We start from the raw sequence: 25,975 nt of genomic DNA on the forward strand, positions 1-25,975 counted from the left end.
ATCATCATTATCTCCCTGACCACAGATATTTACCACCCTGTTTTCAACCCCCGGTCTTAATTACCTTCCTTCATCGTCTTCATCCATGTCTCCTCCTCAGGTGGAGCAGCTGACGAAGGACTGGTCTGAGAGCTGGAGAGACAAGAAGGAGCTGCTGGAGCAGTACAGCGTGGACATCAACCGAGACCGGGCCGGATTCCTCATCAACTCCCTCCAACCACATCTGGTTACTCTCGATGGAGATGTTCTCAGCACCGGGGTCGTCTTCTATCACCTCAGGGTATGATGATAAAAAAGCAAATGGACATGTTGTGTCCATAAATAGTAGTGTTGTTGTATGTTGGTATTATTTGTTCTTTTCTTTATGAATTCTGTGCAGTGTTTTTAGTGATGATATTAGAATACATGCAGTTTAGGTATCAGAATTACTTGTATAAGTGTAGTACTCAATATTAATATTAATAGTGTTATGCATGTTATTTGTATTGGATGGTATTAGGCGTGTATTTTCACACTGTTTCATTCTTTGTACATTTTTTTTCATCCCCAGAGACACACCACTCATTTGAACAACATGACGCAAACTCCCACAAACTGATATTCTTTGCATTTGCTCTACTTTTCTCCAGCTCTCAAGTTACTGATTTGTCAGCTGTCTTGACTAAAACCATCTTCTTCTTTTTTTCTCTACTAGATTTCTTCCCCCTCCTCCTCCTCCCCCCACTATTTCTCTTTGTTCTGCTAGAAAAACTCTTGAGAAAAGGTGCGTTTCTACTGTCTTTTCTTTTCACTCTACCCTCCAACTGTCCTGTCGATCTCCCATCTCTCTCTCTCTCTCTGTGTGTGTGTGTGTCTTCTGCAATGCATAAAGCTCGGTTGGATAAGAGGCTCTTAGTTCTGAGGCTAGGACTCAGGGGAGCTTAAGCTGTCCTGATTCTGACAATGACAAGCATACCCTTAGGCCTGACAATTACACTGTTTCCTGCATGTGAAGAGCTGAGGCCACCTGGGAACACATGTGGTCTTGACACCATATAAGAAAGCCTTTAATCCCATTAGATAAGACTTCAAAGTAAACAAATTATATTTTTTTCTGTCGGCTAAGTGGAAGATTAGAAGCGAAAGGACAATAGTTCACCAAATCGTCGTGTAAAATTCTTGTCATTACATCGACTATTGCTTGTGTATGCTCAACAGTTGTTTTGATGTTTATGTAGATTTTAAATATAGCAGCCATGTTTACACATCATTTTTTTTTCTTACAGGAAGGAGTTACCCACATAGGACCTCAGGAACAGTTTGAAGAACCACAAATAGGTATTATTTATTCATTTGGTCTCAATGTTTCCTCATCCAGCTGCAAATATTCCTTTTCAAATTGTATAAGAAGATTTTTTTTCTCAACTGTTGTACATTATAAGAGTGGAAATCCTCAAAGTATCTTACAACCATGCAATATCCCAGAGTAGATATACAATAAACTCGCAGCTTTAAACAAAACACGCTGTACAAAACATGGAATATGGCAGAATACACGAGAATGCATAGTAAAACATTATACTGTATATCTTAAAATGGACTGTTCTGCTGCATTGAGCACTGAATATATTTAGAAGTACAGTAGCTGCATCGACACAGCTTTCTAAATCAGTATGTGCGATTGTGTTTCTAGTTCTGCAGGGCAACTCCAGCTGTGAGATTGAAAACCACGGAGGTGTGGTAACGCTCAGACCACTGCCGGGCTGCGTCTGCCTGCTCAACGACAGAGAGGTCACTGAGCCCTGCCGTCTGGCTCAAGGTCAGCTCATGTCCTCAACATAACAATTTGTTCACACTGTCTTGTTCCCACTGCATTATTTACGTACATCTGAGACACTTTGTAGTCAAAGTGAACAGCAAAAAGGAAAGTTGTAGCATGTTATTAATGTCTGATCCAAGCCTTGTGGATATGCAGGTATGCAACTAACTGCCTTTAGAAAGCTTAGCTTATGCCTAGTTCACACTACGTGACTTTAGCCCTGATTTTCCACTCGCCGACAGTTTTTGGAGCTCCCGGACAAAAGCCCCAGATCAGAGGCAAATCCATGTTGGCTCGGCGCTCACACATCGGCGCTCGAGAGCCATGTGTGAACTGTTAAAAGAAGCGAGCCGAGAGGCTTGTCAATGCATCGCAGATGCATTCCAGATATCTAGCATGCTAAATATCTGGATCTGTCGGGGAGTCTTTGGGGAAGCTACAGCCAATGAGAGCGCGAGACACGGGTTGAGGGGAAACCTGGCAACAATAGGAACTTCACAAATATCTTTTTTGCATTGCATATGTTTTCAGAATAGACATAAATATTCAATGATGCATAAAATCAGAATTGAGCAGCACTTGACACTGAGCATTAAGGTCATATGATTGTTGCACTGTGCTGGATATCATATATAGGTTAATGTACAATCATAAACACACTGAACAGATGAGATTTGATAACATATATGGGTTAATGTACAATTATATATGCACGCACACTTAAAGGTCCACATATTCTTCCCATGGGTAAACATATAGACACACACACTCATACACCCTGTCCCACTCCCTCAGTGCACCACATACACCCACTGTCCTCCGCTTACATCAACACACTGCTACAGGATGAGCACAGCTTGAGATGAAGGAGTTGTCTCTCTGTCTCCAGGGACGGTGATCACCTTGGGAGGAGTGCACAAGTTTCGCTTCAACCACCCAGCGGAGGCAGCCGTCCTCCGGGAACGCAGACGGGTGGGTGCTGCTCAGTTGAAAGCGAAAATGATATTCTTGGTTATGATGCTGGTGATACACAATATTATTTCAGATCCTTTTTCTACAGCATATCTGTTCTGAGAATAGTTGTGATTGTTTGTTTTGTATTTCTGGTAAATATTAAAGTTGATCTTTTCTTTACTGTTCTCAGGCCAGTGAAGGTGGCATGACCTGCACCTACATTGACCTTTGCCCCTTGACCCCTGACCACAGGTAAACACTGCCTCCAAAAAAGAAATTCACAGATCAACACAATATTCATCCCTCTGTGTATACTGTGTGGTGCACAGAGAGCTTACTGCGCAAACATGCAACATACATATTTGATAAGAGGTACATGTGTTGTACCATGTTCATGCTGTAGAAGTAGGGCAATGCTTCATGATTCAGTTCAGTTGGTGGAGATGGCATGTGTTTCCAGTAGCCCCCACCCTCGTGAACAATCCCAGTTAGCTGTTTACAGGACAGGCTCAGCCGTTGCTTGGTGACTGTGGGGACGCTGAACTGAAAACTAACAACAGTAGCTTTTACTTTAAACCTGCCACCAACTAACTGCTAAATTCTAGACTTGAAATTGTACCCAGGTGAGATAAAATGATTTCTTTCACTTTTTCTGTTCTTTTTTTTTCAATCACAGTTTCTGACTTTGTACTTTACCCTGATCTATGTGTTTTATAGTGTCGAAGAAGTGAAGCTCCCGGGCCAGCTGGGTGCCTGTCTCTCCCCCAGTGAGGAGTCGACAGCTAGGCAGCGTATGGAGGAACAGCAGCGCTACGTGGAGAGTTTGCGACAGGAGATTCAGGCTGAACAAAGAAGGAGTGAGCGAGAGCTGGAGAGGGAGCAGGCCCACCTCCGACAGCAGCACAGTGAGAGTAAGTCGTCTTTCCACCTACACAAAAAGAGTTATTGCTCATACAGATAACTGTCAGCTTTCAAAATCCAAGCTAAAATTCTAGATATTTTTTTTATAGCAAACTGGATAACAGATTTAGTATATTGATAAATGGTGTGCAGATCCCCTTTTGATTCCCTTCTCTAAATCTTCACCCAATAGTCCAGCAGTGGATTTTGCAGGAGAAACAGCGCCTAACAACTGTGGAGCTGAGAAGCACCCAAGAGTCTGGAGTTCAGACCGACCTTATTCCCGCACCCCTCCTGGAGGGAGTGGCAAGACATGCGTCTGAGGACCAGGAAGGTCAGACGGCGGATCGTCCATCCCAGGTGGTAAGGGCCAGGAAGAAGACGGTGCAGGAGGAGCTGCTGAAGCATCACGCCCTGTGCCGTTCCGAGAGCCGCATCCGTCGGAAAAAGTTGCACTACCAGCTGGAGAGAATCGCCCGCAAGCGGCATCTGTTGGAAGCTAAGAAAGAATTGCAGCAGCTGGAGAGGGCCCTGCCTCCAGGACCTGACAGCCCTGAGTCTCCTGAACTGGGGTCCCCTGCAAAGCTCAGAGGAAGACCATTTGTTTCTCGTAGACACTCATTCTCTGCAGACCTTCTGTCCCGGCTCTACCCGCAGAACACCCCTATATTCAGGTAAGCACATAGTCATAAAACCTGTAGAGTTAATTGCGTGGAGGGCAAACTTCTTAGCGTAACTAACGGGCTAATACAGTCCAAAATGTTTCAGAGTTTCATTTTTTATCTGTCTGATTTGTGGTTGCTTGTATCTCCTATTTATAAATATTTTCCTAAATTTCGATCTTAAATTAGCCTTTCTTTTTCTCTCCTCGACAGACACTTCCTCAAGAGAAACCGATCCACAGAACTGACGTCAAATTCCTCCACAACCTCTGATTCCATCGGCAGCAGGAAGTGGGTTTCGGATGAGTGTCTTCCTCGGGAAAGAACCCAGAGTTGTTCCGCTACGCTCTTCTCAGGACAAAGTCAAGCCTGTCTGAGTAGAGTAAGCTCCTCTGAAAATCTCAGACCAGCTGCCAAAGAGGAGCCCCAAGCTCAGCCCTGCCGGGAGCGACCAGAAAGAAAACCTCTGCTGCCAAATCGAGACCTGTCTTTTAAGAACAGATCGGATCAGAGCTCACCGGTTACTCTGAAGTCGCCACTTGGAGCTACTTTGCAGCCTGTCAGCAAAGAAAATATACAAGGACCCACAACATGTAAAACCAGTTCTCAGATTGTCCCTTGCTTGAATGTGATAACTCAACCCCATGCTGGTACCAACGGACTGGAAACCATCAGGAAGACTTTCTCTCGTTCTGTTGGGCCCAGGTTAAAAACCGCTCTGTCCAAAGTGTTCAGGAAACCACCATCGGGTGTTAACGGAGGACGAAGCCCCAAACCTCTGGGGAGGATTGCAAGCAAATTTCACTGGAGACAAAGAAGGAGCCTCAAAGATACCAAGATGAGCCGAGGCAAATGTGAAGTTAAAACAGCGGTCTCATGTGAGGAGCTTGACCAAAGGACTCTGTTTGAGCACGTTAAACAGAGGCGGTGGCACAGTACCGAGGCTCTGATGAGCAAGACCAGCAGATGGGTCGAGAGACAGCAGGGATTGATGGGATGGGAGGAAGAGCAGGAAGACGGAGATGAAGGAACGTCAGACTGTGAGAGCCTTTTCTCTCTTGATTCGCTGTCCTCTGCTTATGTGACAGCGCTGGCAGAGCAGCTGAGACACGAGGAAGCAGCTCAGAGTGAAGCAGAGAGCGAAGACAGTCAGATGTCTAAGGATTCACTGGCTGTGGGGAGGAGTAGGAAACACTCAACAGTGGAGAAGCTTAGCCACACAGTGATGCCAACTTACTCACTGGTGACAGATTGTTCCCATTCATCCATGCGGCACAATACAACAGCAGTGGTCAGTTTAGACTGTGACAACTGTCAGGTAATCCCAGCAGCGGCGTACTGGAGCCAGCAAGACTCCCCAAAATCAAGACACAGCGGCGCTAAAGGGAAACCTCCTTGCCACAACCCATTAGCAGCAGATTCCAGAGGCAGAGACACTGTACACAAATTGATTGAGGACTTTGGGAACATGCAAACCACTTCAACCATCAGCCCACGCTCCCTGAGCAGCTGCAGTGTGAGGGAGCCAGAAAACATGCTGGCACTCACCGACGCCTGGTCCTCCACTGACGCAGCAGACAGCCCCAGGATTCACGAGGATTCTCTGCCTTTCCAAAGACAAATGATATTCAGAGGCGTAGAGAGCAGCAGCAGTCCCAGTCCAACCAGTATGAACCTCTCAGACTGTCACAGTGGATCTAGAAGCTATAGCTCAACATCCACAAGCACTGAGTGTGTAAATGTAACCGTGCAGGAACACAGTCTTGAAATTTCAAGGGGCATATCAGAAACTTTTCAAGACTGTCAGATTCTAACAACACCAGAGGAAGCCCTGACGGACGTAGGATGTTGTGTAGAGCAATCAGAGGGACAAGTAGAAAATATGGGGAAGGCAGATATGGATACTCAACACCACAGCAGCATCAAAAGTCCAGCTTCCTTACCGACTTTAGATCAAACCGCTTGTGTGTCACCCACTGAGATTCACTACGCTAAACAACAAGCATCACAAGTACAAGTCCTTCATGTGTGCACAGATGTCGCTGACATGGTGGCCGCTGACACTACGATGTCTTCTGACACTGAAATGTGTACGTCAGGAAGTCCTACTAACCAAGGTCAAGTATTGAACGAGATGTCTGACCTTGCACGTGCCTTCAAACCGTCCTCTGAAGATGAGGTACTATGCTGTCTAAAGGGTGCAACAGAAAAGTTGGAAAATATCGAGTTTGGGAACACCAAATATCTATCTGTTACAAGGGACAACATTTTGGATGAGGCTGAAACCAAAGACATTGAGCAGTACATTACACTACAGCAGGAGCTTGTTAAATCAGCTTGTAAAAATTCCAGGAAGAGGAACAAAGACCAGCAGGATGCTTTCATGGGCAGCCTGAAAATTCCCAAAAGGAGCAATGGCAGAGAGTTGGTAACTTTCTGCTCCGCACCAGCTGGCAGCCAGGAAGATATTTGGCCTGATGACAATAATAACACCAGTGACTCAAAAGGGGAACAATCTGCCGTGGAAGCTGACAGCTCCCGATTTGATTCTGCTTGTGTTGATGGCAGCGTTAGACAAGACACAGTGGCTTCAGAGGCGTTGCCAGTTTTTAATCCCATGAGCAGGAAACTTGGACGGATCTTTGAGGACTCTGAATGTGGTGGCAAAAGTCCTCAGAGTGGTATCTCTGTGGGAGAGAGGGAAGCTGTAACAATAAAGGAAGAAGCTGCAGAAACTAAAGGAGGGGAATCGCAAATTGATGACCCCAGAAAACATCAAGAAAGTAGAAAACACATATGCAAATCAGATGCTATTTGTAGCGCTATTGACCTGAGAATCTCAGAAGTGGTCAAAGAGCACATGAGATTGTCATTGATTGGCAGCGGTGATGACAGGAAGAGAAAAAGTCAAAGCTTGTCATCCTCTGTGTGTCATTTTGGCTGTAGCAGTGATGAAAATAGATGGACAGAAAGAGAGCTGAGAGATAAAATGAGTGATCAGGTGAAAGAAGGAGCAATCTTCTGTGAACACCTTGCACTGGAAAGGACAAGTGAAAACACAGAGGACAAAAATGAGCATGTGGCATCACATCTTCCAGCTGAATTGCGGACTAGCCATGAGAGCAACTTCCACTTTAAATACACTGAAGTAACACAGATTGACCGAGCTCATAACTTCTCTGATGTGACATCAAACAAGCCAGTAATCGATCATTGTGCTTTCCAAAAGTCCTCTGCCAAAAACAACAGCGTCCAATCAAAGAGAGGAGAGTCTGAGCACTCTGGCAACCCCACTTTGCAACCAGTTATTTTGTCCTTGATGAGTGAATCCATTGATTCTCAAGGAAACGCTGTGGAGAAAGATGTTTTGTGTCAAGAAATGAATGATTCAGGTAAACAAAAAGTAACATCGCAACTAAATCCTTTCATCAATGATGCATGCTTGAATGAAGTGGACACCCAGGGCTGTTTGGATGCCCCTGCTGTGAATCCTGAACTTCACCAAATACCCCATGAAACACTTTCCACCACGGGCGACGCGAAAGGAAACTGTAATCATGTAATTGATGTCGGTATGGAAGCCAAATCCAGTGTTGAACATAAAGACAGTCATTCGCACAAACAGAACTCACCGAGGACCATTCAACATTTCCAAAATAGTCCTGACACATCTGGAGCCATACAACTATTATCAGATGGAGGAAGTCTTGAATTCAAACCGCACGGACGTCACAGCAGCCAGAACACACCCACTGATGAGAGTGCCTCTATGGCTGTTTCTCCTGGCCGTGATGGAAATAGTGAAACAGCCAACACAGCAGGAGATAAACCTTGTGTCACAGCACAGGATGAGTTCGGCTGTCAGACTCCTACAAATAACTTGGCTCAGACTTGTTTGGTCGATATGAATTGCCACAACAAATGCCAAAATGCGTCCGATTCACTGTGCAAATTTGTGAAGGATACTCCAATTGACAGCAAACGAGATTCTGCCATGAAAAATGACAAAGAGACATCGACTCCAAAGCTCTTAGCAGAGTCAAAATATGAAGCAAGTATGTCTAGTCCACAGGGGAATGCTGTCAGAAATACCAGTTGCTATGGATCTGTGATGTCCAAACAGGTTAAGCTAAACACATCTGGTGATAAACAGGATAATCCTTCTCTTATGTCTACAAAGGCCAAGTCTAAGAGGCTCAGAAAGAGTAAGATCCAGACTCATCCCACCTCTTCCTCTGAGTTCTCTCCCAAGTCGTCAGATGAGGATGAGGAGGACATAACCTCCAGAGTGCATCACAGCCGACTCTCCTCTAAATGGGTAAAGCTTGGCGATCAGAGTAATGGTAAAGAAGAAGTCAGACAGGGTAGAAGTAACGAAGCAGATGTTTCTACTACGGTGTCAGCGAGCAAAATGAAGACTTGTTCTGCTGGATCTCATGGCAAAAGTGAAGTTAAAGTTAGTAGAGATTACACCTCAAAAAGACACTCTTTACCCCCTCAAGCACTATCACAAAGGACAACTGTAGAAAAAATCACCTTGTATGCAAAGAGAAGTGAATCACAACAGGACTCCGCGATGCATTTTGCCTCCAGTGACATCAACCCTTTTTTTCACCAGCGGCAAGGCGGCGACTCAAACCAACACAGTTATAATAAGACCCCAGCGTTCGGAAGTGCTGCTGACCTATCCTGTAAATCTCCGCTTTTGAACAGCGCTGAGAAACGTATAACAAGATGCTGCAGCGTTGACAACGGTTTGAACGGGCAGAACTCGCCTTTCTATTCCCATCTGAGCACTTACGCTACCAGCAAGGGGCTCTCCAGCACGCTTAGCAGTATGGAGGATTATAAGGAACAAGGGAACAAAACCTCCCAGCTCTCGCCCTGTCAACAGGCATCTGTTGATATTCACAATCATATAGCCAATCTGACGGTGACCGGCAGTTCTTCAAGTAGCGATGCTCCTGCCGGTTTTGGTAACAACTCCAGTCAGGTGGATGAAATTATGTTTGTGTACTCGTCTGAGCAAGAATCCCAGGCCAGCAAAACACAGGCCCAAAGGAGGAGGACGTTTGAGCATGGCACTCAAACTGAGCGTGGCCTTCAGACGGTAAATATTGGTAACGGCAGTAGTGCTCCGAAGAGGAGAGAGCGGCACAAAAGGAGCAACACTGACGTACCTGCAACAAAGAAAGTGGACATTAAAGAATCTCCAACGTGGGCCAGTATGGAAAGCATGTCGGCTCACCTCACGAAGCTGATCGACAGCACCTCCGACCTGCTGGGGGACGTCCAGGGAATGAGAACCGGCGAAGCCCTCAAGTCCAGTCCGAGGAGGAGTGTCAACATGTCAAATATCAGCATCTCTCACAGTGAGTCTAACGACTGCACACAGAGACACTGCTCGACTCAAACAGCCGTAGATGTTGGGATCCAGACGGAGAGGTCTTCAACATCAGCAGCAAAGGAAGTTGCTACTTGTGAAAAGTCCAAATCTCATGAAGTCAATGTGATAGTCAAAGTGATCGGCTCTGAGGTTGTCGGTGTATCCCAAGACAAGAATGCGCACCGTGTGGTGAAGAGTGCAGATGAAAAGATGCAGAGCATGCCTGACCTGAGCTTTAACACTGCAGCACAAAGGTCTGCCTCACAATCAGAGAATAAAATACCTCCTGTAAAGACGGCAGGTGAACTTCAAAGACGTGTACGATCTGCTTCTTCTAGAGGCTCAAAGCAAAGCACGCCCGAGGCACTGTGCCACAAAAGTGTTGAAGTCTCCCGCAGATCATCGAAAAACAGCTGCCAAGAAAATCACAGTCCCTCTGTAAGAAATGACCCATTGCTTTCTTTAAAGAAACAAGCTACATACACAGACCGTGCATCATCTCCCATAAGAACTGTTGGAACAAGATTACGTTTGAAGCAGAAAGGAAACCAATCAACACTAAATACACACCGTTCTGAGAAAGACAACCTTACTGTGTCTTCTAGTAAACAATCGGTGTGCACAACAGTTTCAGAGGATGAGCAAATGCCCAGACAGGTTGGTGATGTTTCCTCTTGTACATCAGAATCTGTATCACTTGAGAAGGTGAGTGAAATGAGCCCTAAAGGCTCTGATAAGTGCTCTATGAGTTCATCACTGGATAGACGTACAGACACTGACAGGAGAAATATTACCTATAATGACTCCAAATGGCAGATGACCTCTCAGCAGTGGAGGACTTCTACTTCAGCAAAAAGGCAGATCGCCATGTCTCCCATATTAAGACCGACTGATGTGCACAAACAGCCGGCTAAAGCTACACATGGAAAGACATCAGGCTACACAAGACCTGAAGATGATTCTGTAGATTTTTGCGTTGATTCCTACAGTCCGTCCCCGGTCAGCAACGGGACTGTTCAACTTCAGGAGGACGACATGGTGTCACTGGCACCCAGCGAGTGCAACACCGACGTCCTCGTGAACATTAAACCCATCACCAGCGTGTCCCCGCGTCAACACCACGAGATATCCCCAGAGGACTTGCCCATGCACAACAAGTTCACCAACTGGTCGGGCATCAACCTTCAACAATCAAAACAGTCCAACAAACCGGCCACTTTTCATACCAAAGACGGGAGCAGAAACCCTGCCGAGTGGGGCGAGATGGAGAGCTACGGCTCAAATGTAGAGTCCACGGTGCCGAGCGATAGAAGGACAAGAGAGATAGAGAGGCTGCGACAGGAGAGAGAGCAGGTGATGGCGACGGTGAGCCTCAACGCGAACCCGACGCCGCTGACTGTGGAGCTGACGGAGGCCAAGCTGCACTACGGCCTCGGAGAGACGGATACGCTGTTGAAGATGCTGTCCCCGAGGTCCAGAGAAGAGCCGGAGCCACCGACATCGACGTCTACCAAACAGCAGCTGTATGATAGGTAAGGATACAAATGACCCAAATACTCTTTATTTTGATACAACGCAGTTGTCTTCAACTGATTAGGGCTAGGTTTAGTTTAAAAATGGTCAATACTGGTGCCAGCACAATGCTTGAGTTGAGAAATATGTAGTTTCTACAACCTCCTTTTTTATTTAACGAAATAGGCTAAACTTCTCAGTGCATCATCGTTTAATATTGTTTCAACACAAGCAGCTGTACCCCATTAATGTTCTTGTAATCGTTCCTCTCAGACACCGCAGGAGTATTGAGGGTTTGAGGCTGGAGAGGGAGGAACGTCTCCAGACTTACCGGAGAGCTCGTAGTCTGAGTCCCAGCAAACATCCCCGCTCCTCTCCGCAAGAGGCTGTTTCCTCCTCCAAGGTGTCTGCCGCCATGCCCAGTCGGCGTAAAGAGCACCTACAACAGCTCCGCCAAGAGGTGATAGACAGCACCAGGTAAGATACACACTATACTCATAAATTTAAAACACAAATGTTTCCAGGTTTAGTGTTGCAAAACTTGACTTATGTAAATGACAGAATACCGAACCCCCCACGAGGAGAGGGCCAGTGTCCGTCTGACATTGAGCAGCTGTTGCGTGACTACAGCCGAGCCCGGGAGGAAGCAAGGACGGAGATTGCGAAGGCGCGAGAACGACTGCGAGAAAGGACTGAGCAGGAGAAGAGGAGGCTTCAGCAGCAGGCCCTGTCTCAGGAAGCCAAGGTCAGTTCTTGTGTCATAACTAATTTCCTCTCATTGCCACAACATTTTAGTTCAGACCCGAGTCAGAAAGAACAAATAGCAATTCTCTGGCCTTAATTCAACTCGCTTAAAGCACCAGATAAGAGCTGATTATTATTCTATTAATCAAATAATTGTTTGTTCTACAAAATATCAGAAAATTGTGAAAAATGCCCAAAAGTTCTCAGAGCCAAAGATAACTTTGTGAAATTGATTGTTTTGTCTTTGCCAATCATTTAAATACACAGAGATTTGACTTTTAATCATTTAAAAGAGAGAAAAACAGCAAATTCTTTGACAAGTTTGAACCAGCAGATATTTTGAGTTTTCCTTGATAAATGAGGTAAACGATTACTAGATTATCAAACTGGTCAACGATTGATTTCCTGTCGATCGACTAATCTATTAATCGATAAATTGTTTTGGCTCTTAGATGGGTTTGATAAGTTATCAATCACAGAAAAAAATTGTATATACGTATATTTTTTCCCTCTGATTATATAAGATTCCAACTTATTTGCCAAAAAAATAGGTTGAAATGGATAAATATGGTTAATACAAGATATTTTAAGTGGATTTTTATGGACTTTTAGGGTTTTATTCACGACTCGGCAGTATTGCAGATAATTTCACAGGTAGTTGGGGGCAGCTGTAGCTCAGTGGTTAGAGCAGGTCATCCTTTAATCCCTGGTTCCTTCCCGGCATGTTGAAGGGTCCTTCATCGAGATACTGAACCCCAAGTTGCTTCCCAGGCGCTTTACAGCAGCCCACTGCTCCTACAATGCTTAGGATGGGTTAAATGCAGAGGTATGACGAATGTAATAAAGTTTAAGTTTTTTTTTTTTATCTCCCATGTCCCTGTGTGGGGTAGGATGACCTGAGGCATCGGACAAGAATCAGTAACAGCACCTTGTGCACAGGATCCAGCCTGAGCCTTTCCTCTGGACCAACGTCAGGGTACAACAGCGGCAACACGGCCCAGCTCCAGCACGGCAACAGACCACTTCTGACTGGACAGGTTGGTACACTAACGGTAACACATTACAGTGGATTGAGATTGAGATAAAATAGATTTAAGAATTTACAACTGAAAATCCGAAGACTGTAAATAGAATGTTTTTTTGTTTGTTTTTTGAGCAAATAGCTCATCTTTAATAATTTGTTCAGCAACACAGAGGGTAATTGTGTTGTTACTGTTTTTCCTTCAGGTCACAGGGATCCAGGATGAAGGGCTGAAGGTCAGGACACGTCCTCCTATATGTGGTCCTCAAAGTGTGAAGTCACAGAGAGCCTGGCTGTCTGCCCATGGTAAGAACTGCACTGTGATTCACAAAACACAAACAGTTGTGGGCAAAAGTATGCTCAAATTGTCTTTAATAAAAAAAAATGTTCCGATGAAAAGCATCATTGACGTCATTTTAAATTTAGAAAGTAATATACAGTGTATGATTCCAAAGTAGTTTTCCCCTTGTCTGTCACTGATGCGACACTGAACCCTCCTCTGCATTCTCTGTAATGAAATCCCATGTCAACCATGTGTTTTGCTAGATGTCCGCCATGAGCCTCCGGTCGCCGGGTTCGAGCCCCTGATGACTTCATCTCCATCACCCCCAACTTGTTCACGTCAACGCACCGCCTCCTTTGGCTCCTCCTCTTCCATATCCACAACCTATCAGGACATCACATCTAGTCTCTTCGGTCGAGCTCTGGCCGAGGTAACAGACCTGAGTTTAGAGCTGATTTAAAGAATATGTCTTTGCTGTGCAGACTGCTTTTTTATCTCAGTAAAAACACCCAACACCCAGCCTTTTAAATGCCAATGTTATTGACTAAACATAATGATTGTCCCTGTTTTAATCTACTCTTTCAGACGGTTGTATTTAAGTGCAAATTTCTTTCTCCACAGGTGCGACAAGCTTCCTCTGGGGATTTGAGCAACCTGCTAACCGGCAAGGCCACAGCAGGCTGGAGGTGAGCTCAGTCATTCTCTTTAATAAACACATTCAAAAATTATCTACCTTCAAGCCAAGGACTTCCTCTCTGTGAGATTAACCAGCTGCAAATTGAAGGCTTAATTTAAAAATCACAAATATCCATCATTTGCTAAAGTCTTACAGTAAGTCTGTGTTTATTTAGGCACCAGGGAGAAGAACGGGGTATCCAGGCTTACTACAAGCCCTCCTCCAGCCCGTCTGTCCACGGTTTCCTTGGGGCCGGCGAGCTGGATAGACCTCTGGAAAGTCTGTGGAACATAATCTGCCAGCTGTCCAAGAGCCACATGTATAATCAGTCAGTCCGTTCTGTCTGGACACGACCACTAGATGACAGCACTCAGCTGGGTGAGCTAACATGTCTGCTTAGTCTGTAATATCCTCACACGGTTTCTATACATTACTGTACACAAGTGGTGGAATAAAACAAGTAAGTTTAGTCAAGACCTATAATTAAGTGCAAATTTGAGGTAGATGTACTTTACTTAAGTATTTCCACTTTATACTTCTACTCTGCTGCAATTCAGCGGGAAATTTCACCACATTAATCCGACAAATATGTATTTTATGTGAAATTTTAATTTATAAAATGGATATTTTTGGATTAAACTACCCAACCGTATATAAAATAGTTCAAATTGGCTCCATCTCATCCAACTACAAAAGTAAAATGCTACTTACACATTAATTGATCAGTAATAATTCATAATATAATGTGTATATATATATATATATTTATATTTATATTTATAAAATCTGTTTTCTGCATTGAGCATTTTTACTTTTGATACTTTAAGTACATTTTGCTGATTCTACTCATACTTTCACCTAGGTAACATTTTGGATGTTGTAGTTTTGATGTAGTATTTTTACATTGTGTTATTACTACTTTTACTAAATTAAAGGATCCGAATACTTTCTCCACCACTGTTTAGTACAGGGTTGCTTGAATGTGATGTGATGCATGTTAATAATGTTGTAAGCAGATTTTCTGAAATCCCAGTTAATTGTTATAATCAGTAGACCTGAAACATTAAGATTAGATACTCATTAAGGGAAGTAGCAGTTTATAAGATACTCATAAATACTAGTTATTTGCAAAGTGAGCTTGATGTGATGGAAGAGTTTACCTTGCAAATAATATTTTGTATTGTTGCAAGAATATAAATAAATTTATAAAAAATATAAATTTGTCTTTGCTGCAAAACTATTTTTATTTTTGCAAGGTGTTTAAGGAGCCTCTGGAGCGTCTGCAGCCATTAGCTATGTATAGTACAGCACAGTACACAGTCCCATTCATCACTGACTAGCTTATTGTATTGCATGACCAGCTCCATTCTCACACCTGCAGTATGTGGCAATTTAATACCTTTGCAACGTCATCGGGCCTCATATCTTTATAGAAAAATGTGTCATTTTGCCTTTTTTTTTTTATTGTTGAGAAATAAATTGCCTTCTAAACTTGTTTAGCAAAAAAGTTTGGTTCTATTGCCTTTTATATTTTATTTTATTTCCAGGTTTCCATCAACCATTTTAATCCCTATCTGACACATTGTCTTTCTGTTTAGTTTATATTCTAACAGATCCGTCCACCTGCCACCTCAGCCAGCCGCGAGACTTCTGCTGCATCAGCACTGAGTCCAAACAGGTAAGCACAGCTGCAAAATCAACCAGCCGGTCCTGATGATTACTGCTAGTCGCCCTTGTATAAGGTCCACTGAGCATTTGCAGCACGGTTGGATACAAAATCACACTTTAAATTCCATTTACTGTCATATTAGTTTGGCAGGAAACAAGTATCGGACAGTGCTGTCTTTTTTAATGAAGGCCAGTTTAAGATGAACAGCGTGGCATTGAGTGTGACATCCACAAAATGTAAAACATACTATTTGGACATTCCTGCTCACAGAAACAACATTGAGCATAAACAACACTGACCCAGAGGCGGGGGGCGTGGAAGGAACCTGTTTGGTTATCAGTGTCAATATACAGTTGCCTGATCAAAAGGCTGCGCTGCCTGTTTTATTAATGTGTTTTTTTTTTCTTTCGCTCTGCCTCAGGGTGGCTTGTGCGTGCTGGCGATGCAGTCTGTGTTCGAGGAGTCTCTGCCTCGTCCCAGTGTGGACGCCGTCCGAGGGGAGATGATGCCCAGTTGCTGGATCCTGCAGCCAATTAGACGTCGTGGACAGGAGGCCACCAGGGTCATCTACCTGCTGCAGGTGAGATACGGTTGCTATAAACTAATCTGTCAGCTAAAATATGATTTGTGCTCACAAGCAACACAGCTACATTTTAACTGCCAGTAAAAGCTTGGATGTTTGTGTTGATCATAGACTGATAATGGTCGTCTGTGTGAATGTGGAAGTCTCAAAACATTTGTGTGAAAATGCTTCTGACACAGGCTTTGAGGAAAAAGTAACATTCACTTCAGTACAACCTTCAAAGTGTGCAGGAGTTAAAACCCAGCTGGCATTAGCTGGTGGTTTAATAATTAAGAAATATATAAACTAAGTTTTCTTGTTTTGTAATCAGTTGAAATACATTGTTTAAGAAAAATCTGATTTCAGCCAGGAACCATGCAAAGAGTGCCCATCCACAGCCGACTCTACAGCTCACCATTAGCAGGCCTACCTCTTTGTGAAATTAACATCATAGAGCAGAGGTTTATTGTTAGAACAGCTGGTAACAGCACAGCCCAGTAGTTGGTAAATTGCAGGTTAAAAGGCATCCAGCCGTCTTGTTGAAGTTTTCCTGAAAAGTTTTTAAGATTATAACCTATATTTTAATGGAATTTTGATGACTCTATTTTCAACATTTAACATGTACAGGATCTCCTGGATATCTTTTTTGTCAAAAGTAAAATCTTTTACATTCACAGTGTTACTGTGCAGACTAATAAGTGAGATACCACCACAGTAATGGCTGTTTCTTTATTCTGCCTGCCACTCAGGTTTGTCCTTACAAATAGGCAGCGCTACATGTGAAAGAAGTCATCTATCATGTTGTTTTTCTCCAGGTGGACTTGGGAACTCCATCCTTCCCTCACCGACTGTTGAACACTGTTGCCAGGAGACAGGCAGCTGTCATCGCTGATCTTGACGTTTTCCTCGCCAAATCCACAGGACTCATGAAGTCGCATTAGCAGTGAGCACTTAGACTCTCTCATGGAGTCGGTCTGTCTTTTGAATTTGCACCTGACATTTATTTACTTGACTATTTTTTTTTTAATTCTAAGAGCACTGTTATATTGTTTCCCAGTTACAAAGTTGAAGCAGCTTATTTTATATATATGAAGATATTTTTTGATAAAATATTGAAACTGTATTTTTATATTTGTGATGTACATGAACGCTTTTAACAATCATAATCCTATTTTACCAAAGATTGTTTAGAAGTCTAAAGAAATGACACACTGTCTTTAGATTTAGACAGCTTGATAATTAATTATCCAAGGCTACAAAGTTTCCCCACCTAATCGATTCATTCATGTGATGAAATAGGTTAATTATAACCTATAAGTCATTTAACTCCCTTAATACCTGTTAGCAATATGGTGTCTATTGATTTCTACCATATTGTAACGTGGACAGCCAAGTTAACATGGTCAACATCACAGCTAGAGAACCTTTAAATTGAGGTTAAATAGTCAGATAATCAAAGGTTACACTGATTTGATGTATATTTACTACGCAAGTGTTTACTTTCTATCTATGATAGATAGATGCAGCCAGCTTTGTTGTTAAAGGGACATGTCAATGCACCTGAGATTAAAACCAGAAGGCAGCATCACTTTGTTCCAGATCTGGGTTTGAGCAGTTTATGCAAATGCTTTGTTTCAGCCTACGTGGATAGATGATGAGGGGCGTGTGCCAGACATGACAATAAAATGAGAGCTGGAACACTTCTTACAAAGGAAAGTATTTGAAGGTCAGTTGAGTTTATTTCTTGTGAACGTCAACTGAGGTGACACCTGATTTGTCCTTAAAAGGTGAACCACATCCAAACATACGAAGGAGGTGTTTGCAAACACTGTTTAACCCTGATTTGTTACAGTACATATACAGTATGTACATATATCATCAGACACTGCATATTTTAACCACTCAAAAGACCTTAATTATTCCACAGTTTTGCAGCAAAAATGTATGTAAGGGACTGTACAAAAATTATTTCTGTGAGGTAGTTTGACTTTTTTTGGGGAAAGCAGGATAGACTATATATGAAGATGGACGACGCATTTCCACTTCCTCCCATTGTACAAAAGTGAAGCCAAAATATCCCGGATACGGGAGCTGCCATATTGAGATTTTGACGTAATTTGGAGCCAGCGTCTGCACAGTAGCGATCGGGTGGTGGAGCCACGGTATCGAGGTCCCGCCCACACATAGCATCAAATAAGTAATTAAAACCAAACTTATTAGAAAAATGAACACTTCAACATATATCGGCGTGATAAGAACTACCTAAAATGACAGAAACCATCTTTGGGAAAAATTTATTTAACCTGAACTTTGACTTTTTAGTTTACATGGAGGAGGCGGGGCTTATGACCTATACTGCAGCCAGCCACCAGGGGGCGAATGGGATGTTTTGGCTTCACTTTTGGGGTGCTGTCACGTCATTCATCTTTATATACAGTCTATGGGAGTGCAGGAGACTGTTTTTTTTCCCATCCTGGATTTTAGTTCAGCCTTTCTTTGCCATATAATTAATAGCTACATAAATGGTTACAATAAAAATATATTTTTTTAAAGGTTTAAGGGTGGTCCTTGCTTTTTGACAAAGTGAAATATACTACCCCAATAATTTTCCTACAGTCCCTAAGCTATATGTGTTGGATAGTAAGGTGGTGTATTGAAGGAATCCTAAGAATTATTTAGTTACTCTTCAGTCGTTATCTGTAATGTATGTAGCACTGCACATTTGAAACCACTCAGCAGCACTCTGTCGCTGCAGGAAACCAAATAGTTTGAAAACAGTTTTGTAGTTTTGTTGAGTTGGAAAGTCGAGAACTTTTTGGATATAAAAAGTCAAAGGGCAAGTAGGCAGAGAGGGGATTGAATCAGAGAACCAGAGCTCTCTGGTTCAAGCCTCTGTAATCAGCAAGCATTTGGCTTGCTGAAGTGTCCTTGAGCAAGTCACTGAAGATCCAGGGATGACCTTGAGCTGACCTTGACCTCTGGACTCCCTTTATTTAAAGGTGCAGTAAGATATAGACACAGTATGGTACCCTGAATCTGGATAAGCTGAGTTTTAAGGCCTTTAGTTCTCACCTGTTTCTGAAGTCTATTGTATTTATTTAGTTCCTCTTGCCTCCTGTTTGAAATGCTGTTGAATGTGTTTTATAGTTGTGATGGGGTTATATTTTACGAGCAGAGCACGGCGCTGTGTTTACAGCTTCTTGCACAAAACTGTTAATGCATTTATTAATGTTGCATATTAAAAAGTGATTTTGTTTTTGTTTTGTAAAGTGTTGAAGCTATGCAGACGCTGATCAAAGGCAGGACTGTTCTCAGTCAAAGCCGGGTCAGCCGTATCCAGATATGAAGCCATATTATTTACCGTAGTTGAAGGTTCGGAGGACTGTTTCGGCAGCGCTCAGTTTGTGACTAAAGATGTTTCCGGGGGAACCAAAGAGAAGGCGACACAAATATTGAAGACACAGTGAAGGAACACAGTCACCACTTTTTGTACTGATATATATTTTTTATTTCATTTTGTAAAAAAAGCATTGTTATTTATGTTTTGAAGATGTCTTGTAAATGTATTTTTATTATAAACACCCTGCTTCCTGTTGCTAATGAGATGTTATGTGGCCCATGTGTTTGGCCATTTTTCATGAATACAATACATATTTAAAGTGAATTGTTGTTTTTCCATTTCTTCTAATCATCCGTTTGTGTGAAGGCCTATTCCCATAATTATCCCTAAGTGTCAACAGAATCTTAAATTCTTAAATTTAATAATTTGCAATTAGACTAAGTAGACTTGGATATTGAACCTCTGTATCTTTAGTGCTGATTTATGCTAATGTGTATTGAGTATCAAATGTTACAGTGATTCGTTCTCTTCTTTTCCCTATTTTACTTACTCAATGCTTTTGTCATGCCTCCGCGACGGCGAGCCGTGACCGGAAGGCTGGAGGCCACCCCCATATTTTCGGGTTGTCCATCCGTCCCATTTTCGTAATATTTCAAGAATGCCTGGAGGGAATTTCTTCAAATTTGGCACAAACGTTCGCTTGGACTCAAGGATGAACTGATCAGATTTTGGTGGTCAAAGGTCACTGCGCCCTCACGTCCGTCCCGTTCTCGTGATAGCTCCTAAAACGCCTTGACCGAATTTTTGTAGAATTTGGCACAAACGTCCACTTGGTCTCAGGGATGAACTGATTAGAATTTGAAGGTCAAAGGTAATTTGGGCCAGAACTCAAGAATTCATATGCTAATAATTATGACAATTAAAACAGGATTTAATTGTGAAGTGATGACATTTTGGATAGACATGGATGTAAACTGCATCTTCACCGGTTGGCGGAGGCATACAGCCGCGAGGCGGTAAGTCTAGTTATTCATATTTCAGATGGTTTGTCTTCTTCTGTTGAAATGGGAAAAAAAGCTGTTTAAAAAACGTTTATTTTTATTTTTTTTGTTTTTTGGTATTGATAATCAGGTATTGTATCAGCACTATTATATAAATCATGTTAAACGGTACCCAGCCCTTATTCTAAGTGGGCCACACCTTTTTAAAAACATTTTTATTTTTAATAGTCAGAAAAAAAGCATAAAATGTAAAATATTCAAGCAAAGTTACCTCCCACCTCTGATGTCAGATTATCTAATAACAGGTGTTTTCACAGAGTTTGTTATTGATGGATATCAATCAATCTTCAATCAAGCTTTATTTATATAGCACCTTTCAAACAAGTCAAATGCAATTCCAAATGCTGTATGGACGATTGACAAAAATGTAGAATGTTAAAAAAAATGGATTTAGAGACTAATGCACACCGAAAACAACCAAGATAAAAGTTAATTGAATAAGAGAGCAATAAAAGATGGGTATATGAGATAATAAAAGAGAAATAAAAATACAAGGAAATAAAATAAATAAATACAAATTGTGAAACTACACAAAATAAGCAGATTGTATTAAAATAATGACATTTTAATACAATAGAATAAAAGAAATAATAATGAAAATAATAAAATTAAAAAAAATATGGTAAAATAAACACTACAATGATGATGATAAATAAAATAAGTAAAAATATGCTTTTTTTATTTATTTATTTTTATTTATTGCAAGACAAAAGACAATACATTAACACAACAACAAGAGGACGACAAGAACAGTGAATACAGGCCAGTTAGCACATTTCTGTGTGTGTGTATGCATCTATAGGGTGGATACATGGAGAGAGGAAAGGTTAATAAAAAAAAAAGAAAGAAAAAAATGATATATATATCTATATCTATATATATATAGATATAGATATATATAGATATAGATATAGATATAGATATATATCTATATCTATATCTATATAGATATATATATATATGCATGCATATATATATATATCTATATATATATATATATCTATATATATCTATATATATATATATAGATATATAGATATATATATATATGCATGCATGCATGCATGCATGCATACATACATACATACATACATACATACATACATACATACATACATATATATATATACATGCATACATACATATATATACACATACAGCATATACACAAATAAATACACAAATTTAAAAAATGAGTAAGTAGTTAACTAAAGCTAACTAAGTGGAAGCATAGGGAAGGAAATAACTAAATAAATGAGCAAGGAACATAATTAATTCTAATAATAATTAGACTAATAATAACAGTTATAACGGCGAGGCACAACAGGGGCACCTTCAGGGACCTCCAGAGCAGGTCAGCAGGGTCCACTAGGTTATTGTTTCATATTGTACTTATTGATTTGAAGTTGTATCAAAAATATGCTTTGTAATGTGAGGATCTTTCTCCATGCAGGACGTGTTTCTATTCATGCCAGGCCTCTCTTCTCTTCTCCTCTTGTCTGTACTGCATGTGAATGGCACGCAGAGGCAGCAGTGGAGGTGACATTTCTGAGAGGGTCTCTGTGGGTGTTGTGTGCGATTAGAAGGTGGGGGGTGGAGTGCAGTATGTATGTTGGGGTGTAGGCCTACAAGAGATCAGAAGTGTCTCTGCCATTTAGAGTCACCAGTCTCTTGTCAGGAATGTCCGTCCCCTGCGCTCCGCACATATCATGTACTGGATGCGCCCACTTTATTTTTAACCCCGCAGGGTGGGTCAGTCTCTGGCTTTCTGGGAATGAGCGTGGAGCGCCTTTCCCTCGTGAAGGACCGTGCGCCCTCCTCGCGCTGTGGACACCTCCGTGCGCACTGACCAGGACCAGAATCAGGACCAGGACCCCCACTGCTGCTGCTGCTGCTGCTGCTGCTGCTTCAATGGGATTATAATTGCTTTATTGGCATAGGACAAGAACTCAAGATAAACACTTTCCGGACAGGACAACATCCAGAAGCAGAAGTAAGTGTAAATTGTTAAATGAAATTATTGATCTTTGGCCAAATAGTTGCTGTCAGCTCAGCTCACTAACTGGAGCTCCTTCCACTTTAGTCTGCTTATTGTTTACAATTGTTTGTAAAAGTTTCCTCCCAAACCACCTGTTGGGACTTCTTGGTTGCCATGTTGAACAATGACGTCGTTTTAAAAAAAGCATTTCAAATGCTCTGCTATAGCTTATTAAAATTACTCACTTTCTTTTTTCTTTTTTTTTAGTTTTAGTTAAGCTAAAGTTACATCTTGAGTTTGCCTATCAGTTATCTTTTTTAAGCTATAGCAAGTCCTTAGAAATGCGCACAATGACGTCACTACGCATGTTTGTGCGTAAGAAGTGCCTCTTTAAGGAATGGTGGAGAAAGTATTTAGATACTTTACTTGTGTAAAAAGTACCATTACTGCACTTTAAGAATACTCCCATTATGTATAAAGAAACGTTTCCGGACAGGACAACATCCAGAAGCATAAGCAAGTGTAAATTGTTAAATTCAATTATTGATCTTTGGCCAAAATAGTTGCTGTCAGCTCAGCTCACTATAACTGGAGCTCATTCCACTTTTAGTCTGCTTATTGTTTGCAATTGTTTGTAGTGGAGTTTAAAAAGTTTCCTCCCAAACCACCTGTTGGGACTTCTTGGCTGCCATGTTGAACAATGAAGTCCTTTAAAAAAAAAAAAAAAAAAAGCTTTCACATGAATTATTTCAAATGCTCTGCTATAGCTTATTAAAATTACTCACTTTTTTTTTTTTTTTTTTTTAAGTTTTAGTTAAGCTAAAGTTACATCTTGAGTTAGACTATCAGTTGTTATCTTTTTAAAGCTATAGCAAGTCCTTGGAAATGCGCACAATGACGTCACTAAGCATGTTTGTGCGTAAGAAGTGCACTCTCCAAAAGTTTCCTCTTTAAGGAATGGTGGAGAAAGTTTTTAGATACTTTACTTTAGTAAAAGGTACCATTACTGCACTATAAGAATACTCCATTATATATATATATATAAAAAGTCCTGAATAGAAAATATTACTTAAGTAATGGTACACAACAATAATGTACTTTAAAGTATCAACATGAAAGTACTGAAGTGTTACACTATTGTATATAATCCTGTTTGTGTATTATTATTATTATTACTACTGATGCATTCGTTTAAGTAGAATTTACTGTTGTAGTTGGTCAAGGTGGAGCTAATTTATGTATTTTAAGTATTTTTTATGTACTGTTGGGATAGTTTAATCTTTTACAGTGCTTCATATTTGTTATATGCCTGTCATATGTTTTTTTTTAATGTAAAATCTTAATCTGTGAAGTAGTAAGTAAAGCTGTCAAATGAATGTGGAGTAGAAGTATAAAGGGAAATACTTTAGGTACCTCAAACTTGTACTTAACTGCAGGACTTGGGTAAATGTACTCAAGTACTGTTGTTAACCTTTAAGCCCATGCACTTTCCACCATTCCATCTATCCTCTCCTTTTCTTTCTTAAATCACCTGACAGTGCTTGTTCCCTCCCTGATCGGAAACAGCTTCTGAAACAACAAAGAAACAAATTGTTCCTCTGAGCAAAAGAGACGTTCCTCCTTCATTCCCCTTAAAAGGACAAGACTAGTGCGTTGAGTGTGTCGCCATGTCTGGACGAGCTGAGCCTTTTGTGTAAACACACTCCAGGAATAGTTTACTATCGATTCCATTATAACCAGGCTCAGTATTGTTGCAGTCAAAACATTATTGACCACAACAAAGTAACAGCTTTTTTCCTCCTCACAGCTTGTGTACATAATCAATGTACAGTATGGATTATGCTGAACAGTGTTTTTATGCTCCGCTTCCCCCCATGTTTTCCCTCATATCTTGTTAAAGTGCATGGTTAGTTTGAAGTTGTTATTGGCTTAGTTTGAGGAGCTGCAGACTTTGATGGTCACTCAGTCCAATAACCAACCCCCTCCTCCTCCTCCTCTCCTTCCATATTGATCTCTGTCCACTTTGTGTTTATGTCTCAGATTTACTCTCTGCTGGACCAAAGGCCTCCCTCTCCTCAGTCCAGTTGCTGCTACAGTTTCACACACACACTGTAGGTCACGCATCTTGACCACACCCATCTCTTATTTCATCCTCTCCGTCTGACTCCATGCAGCTCACTCCTCCTCGCCAGCTAATGTGTTGTGCATGCGTCAACAACACAGAGTTTACTTACAGCTGGGAGTTATTATTCATCTCAGGTGCTGATTTGATGTTTACATATTTGTTTACAGTGTAGTTTTGCAGTAACAACAAAAGAGGTGGAATGGGTGCAGTCAATTAAAATCACAAACAGCAGAAAGGTTATCATTAAAGTTTTTTCACACCTTTAGAAAAAGACGGATTGTTTTGTTTATATTCTAACTCAGAAAATCTTAAGAGTAAAAAATCTCATTCACACCTTTTAACCATTTCCCCCAAACTTTATGTGCCGAGCTGCATCCACAAAAAACATTACAATAATTACAATAATGAATAAGAAATGATTTTTTTTTTTTTATCTAGCAGCACTTGAATATCTGAAGAAATTCCAGCCGACACTTTAATCATCCCTCTTGACATTTATACTACTATTATCCAGCGCCTCTAGTCATCATCTCACAATGTGCAACCACAAAAATTATGAAATACTGGACCGTGGGCTGAGGTCTTTATCTAGAAAGTAATACAAGCAGGGTGCCAAAGTATTATATAATTTGTCTTATAGGCCAATAAAAACTTAAGTCTATTTGTATCCGCCTCGTATCAAATTTATGCCCTATTACCTCATAGTTTTAACAACGATAACATGACTTGTACTACGATTACATAATTTATGTTTCGTGTGTTTAGGTCTGTGGAATTCAGACATGTAGAAACTAGTGGTGAATGGATTAGTTATTAATCACCTGATCAAAATATTGTCAATATGTTGATAATCTATTAATCCTTTATCATGGAAAAAAAGCAGAACATAGCTATTTTGCTGCTTTCTTTCTACTTGATATCATTGTAAATTGCATAGCTTTGGCTTTTTTACTGTTTTTTTTAAGACATAGCATGAACTTTTATCATTATTTTACATTTTATAGGCTTACCAATTTGTTAATTAATTAGGGCTGCAACTGCAGGTGATTGTTGTAAAATGTCTGAAATGTCAAAAAAGAAACATCACACAGAAAAATCTGAATTTTTCAGGGCTAAAGAAAAAGTCTTCCAGTTTCTTGTTTTGACGAACCATCAGTCTAAAACTCACAGATATTCAATTTAATATCAAATAAGATAAACAAAAATAGGGCTGCAACTAACGACTTTTATTGTCGATTAATCTGTCGTTTATTTTCTCAATTAATCAATTAGTTGTTTGGTTTATAAAATGTCAGAAAATGGTG

At 41.2% G+C, this 25,975-nt stretch overlaps 2 protein-coding genes across 4 annotated transcripts in view; both read left to right on the plus strand.

Annotated features, from left to right (window-relative positions):
* stard9 (StAR-related lipid transfer (START) domain containing 9) overlaps positions 1–19,831 on the plus strand; it is a 47,699-nt gene extending 27,868 nt beyond the window's left edge. Inside the window, exons 15-33 of one of the 2 annotated variants that reach the window (XM_037796493.1) lie at positions 101–280; positions 1,266–1,317; positions 1,673–1,798; positions 2,688–2,770; positions 2,943–3,004; positions 3,470–3,663; positions 3,846–4,326; positions 4,528–11,232; positions 11,486–11,689; positions 11,774–11,957; positions 12,847–12,993; positions 13,184–13,283; positions 13,524–13,690; positions 13,882–13,946; positions 14,112–14,314; positions 15,535–15,614; positions 16,027–16,185; positions 16,983–17,110; positions 19,438–19,831. In XM_037796493.1, coding sequence (XP_037652421.1) covers positions 101–280; positions 1,266–1,317; positions 1,673–1,798; positions 2,688–2,770; positions 2,943–3,004; positions 3,470–3,663; positions 3,846–4,326; positions 4,528–11,232; positions 11,486–11,689; positions 11,774–11,957; positions 12,847–12,993; positions 13,184–13,283; positions 13,524–13,690; positions 13,882–13,946; positions 14,112–14,314; positions 15,535–15,614; positions 16,027–16,185; positions 16,983–17,108 — 9,318 coding nt within the window. In that variant the 3' untranslated portion in view covers positions 17,109–17,110; positions 19,438–19,831. Of the gene's footprint in view, positions 1–100; positions 281–1,265; positions 1,318–1,672; positions 1,799–2,687; positions 2,771–2,942; positions 3,005–3,469; positions 3,664–3,845; positions 4,327–4,527; positions 11,233–11,485; positions 11,690–11,773; positions 11,958–12,846; positions 12,994–13,183; positions 13,284–13,523; positions 13,691–13,881; positions 13,947–14,111; positions 14,315–15,534; positions 15,615–16,026; positions 16,186–16,982; positions 18,341–19,437 lie in introns of those variants that run through there. The other variant, XM_037796494.1, reaches the window with a different exon arrangement.
* Positions 19,832–22,230: 2,399 nt separating this feature from the next.
* The window catches only part of sptb (spectrin, beta, erythrocytic), a 48,660-nt gene continuing 44,915 nt past the window's right edge, over positions 22,231–25,975 (plus strand). Inside the window, exons 1-2 of one of the 2 annotated variants that reach the window (XM_037796708.1) lie at positions 22,422–22,561; positions 24,587–24,657. The gene's annotated coding sequence lies outside the window, so the exon portion shown is untranslated. Of the gene's footprint in view, positions 22,562–24,586; positions 24,658–25,975 lie in introns of both variants that reach the window. The other variant, XM_037796707.1, reaches the window with a different exon arrangement.

This window comes from Sebastes umbrosus, chromosome 16 (genome assembly GCF_015220745.1).
Source record: "Sebastes umbrosus isolate fSebUmb1 chromosome 16, fSebUmb1.pri, whole genome shotgun sequence".
In the NCBI taxonomy this organism is placed as follows: domain Eukaryota; kingdom Metazoa; phylum Chordata; class Actinopteri; order Perciformes; family Sebastidae; genus Sebastes; species Sebastes umbrosus.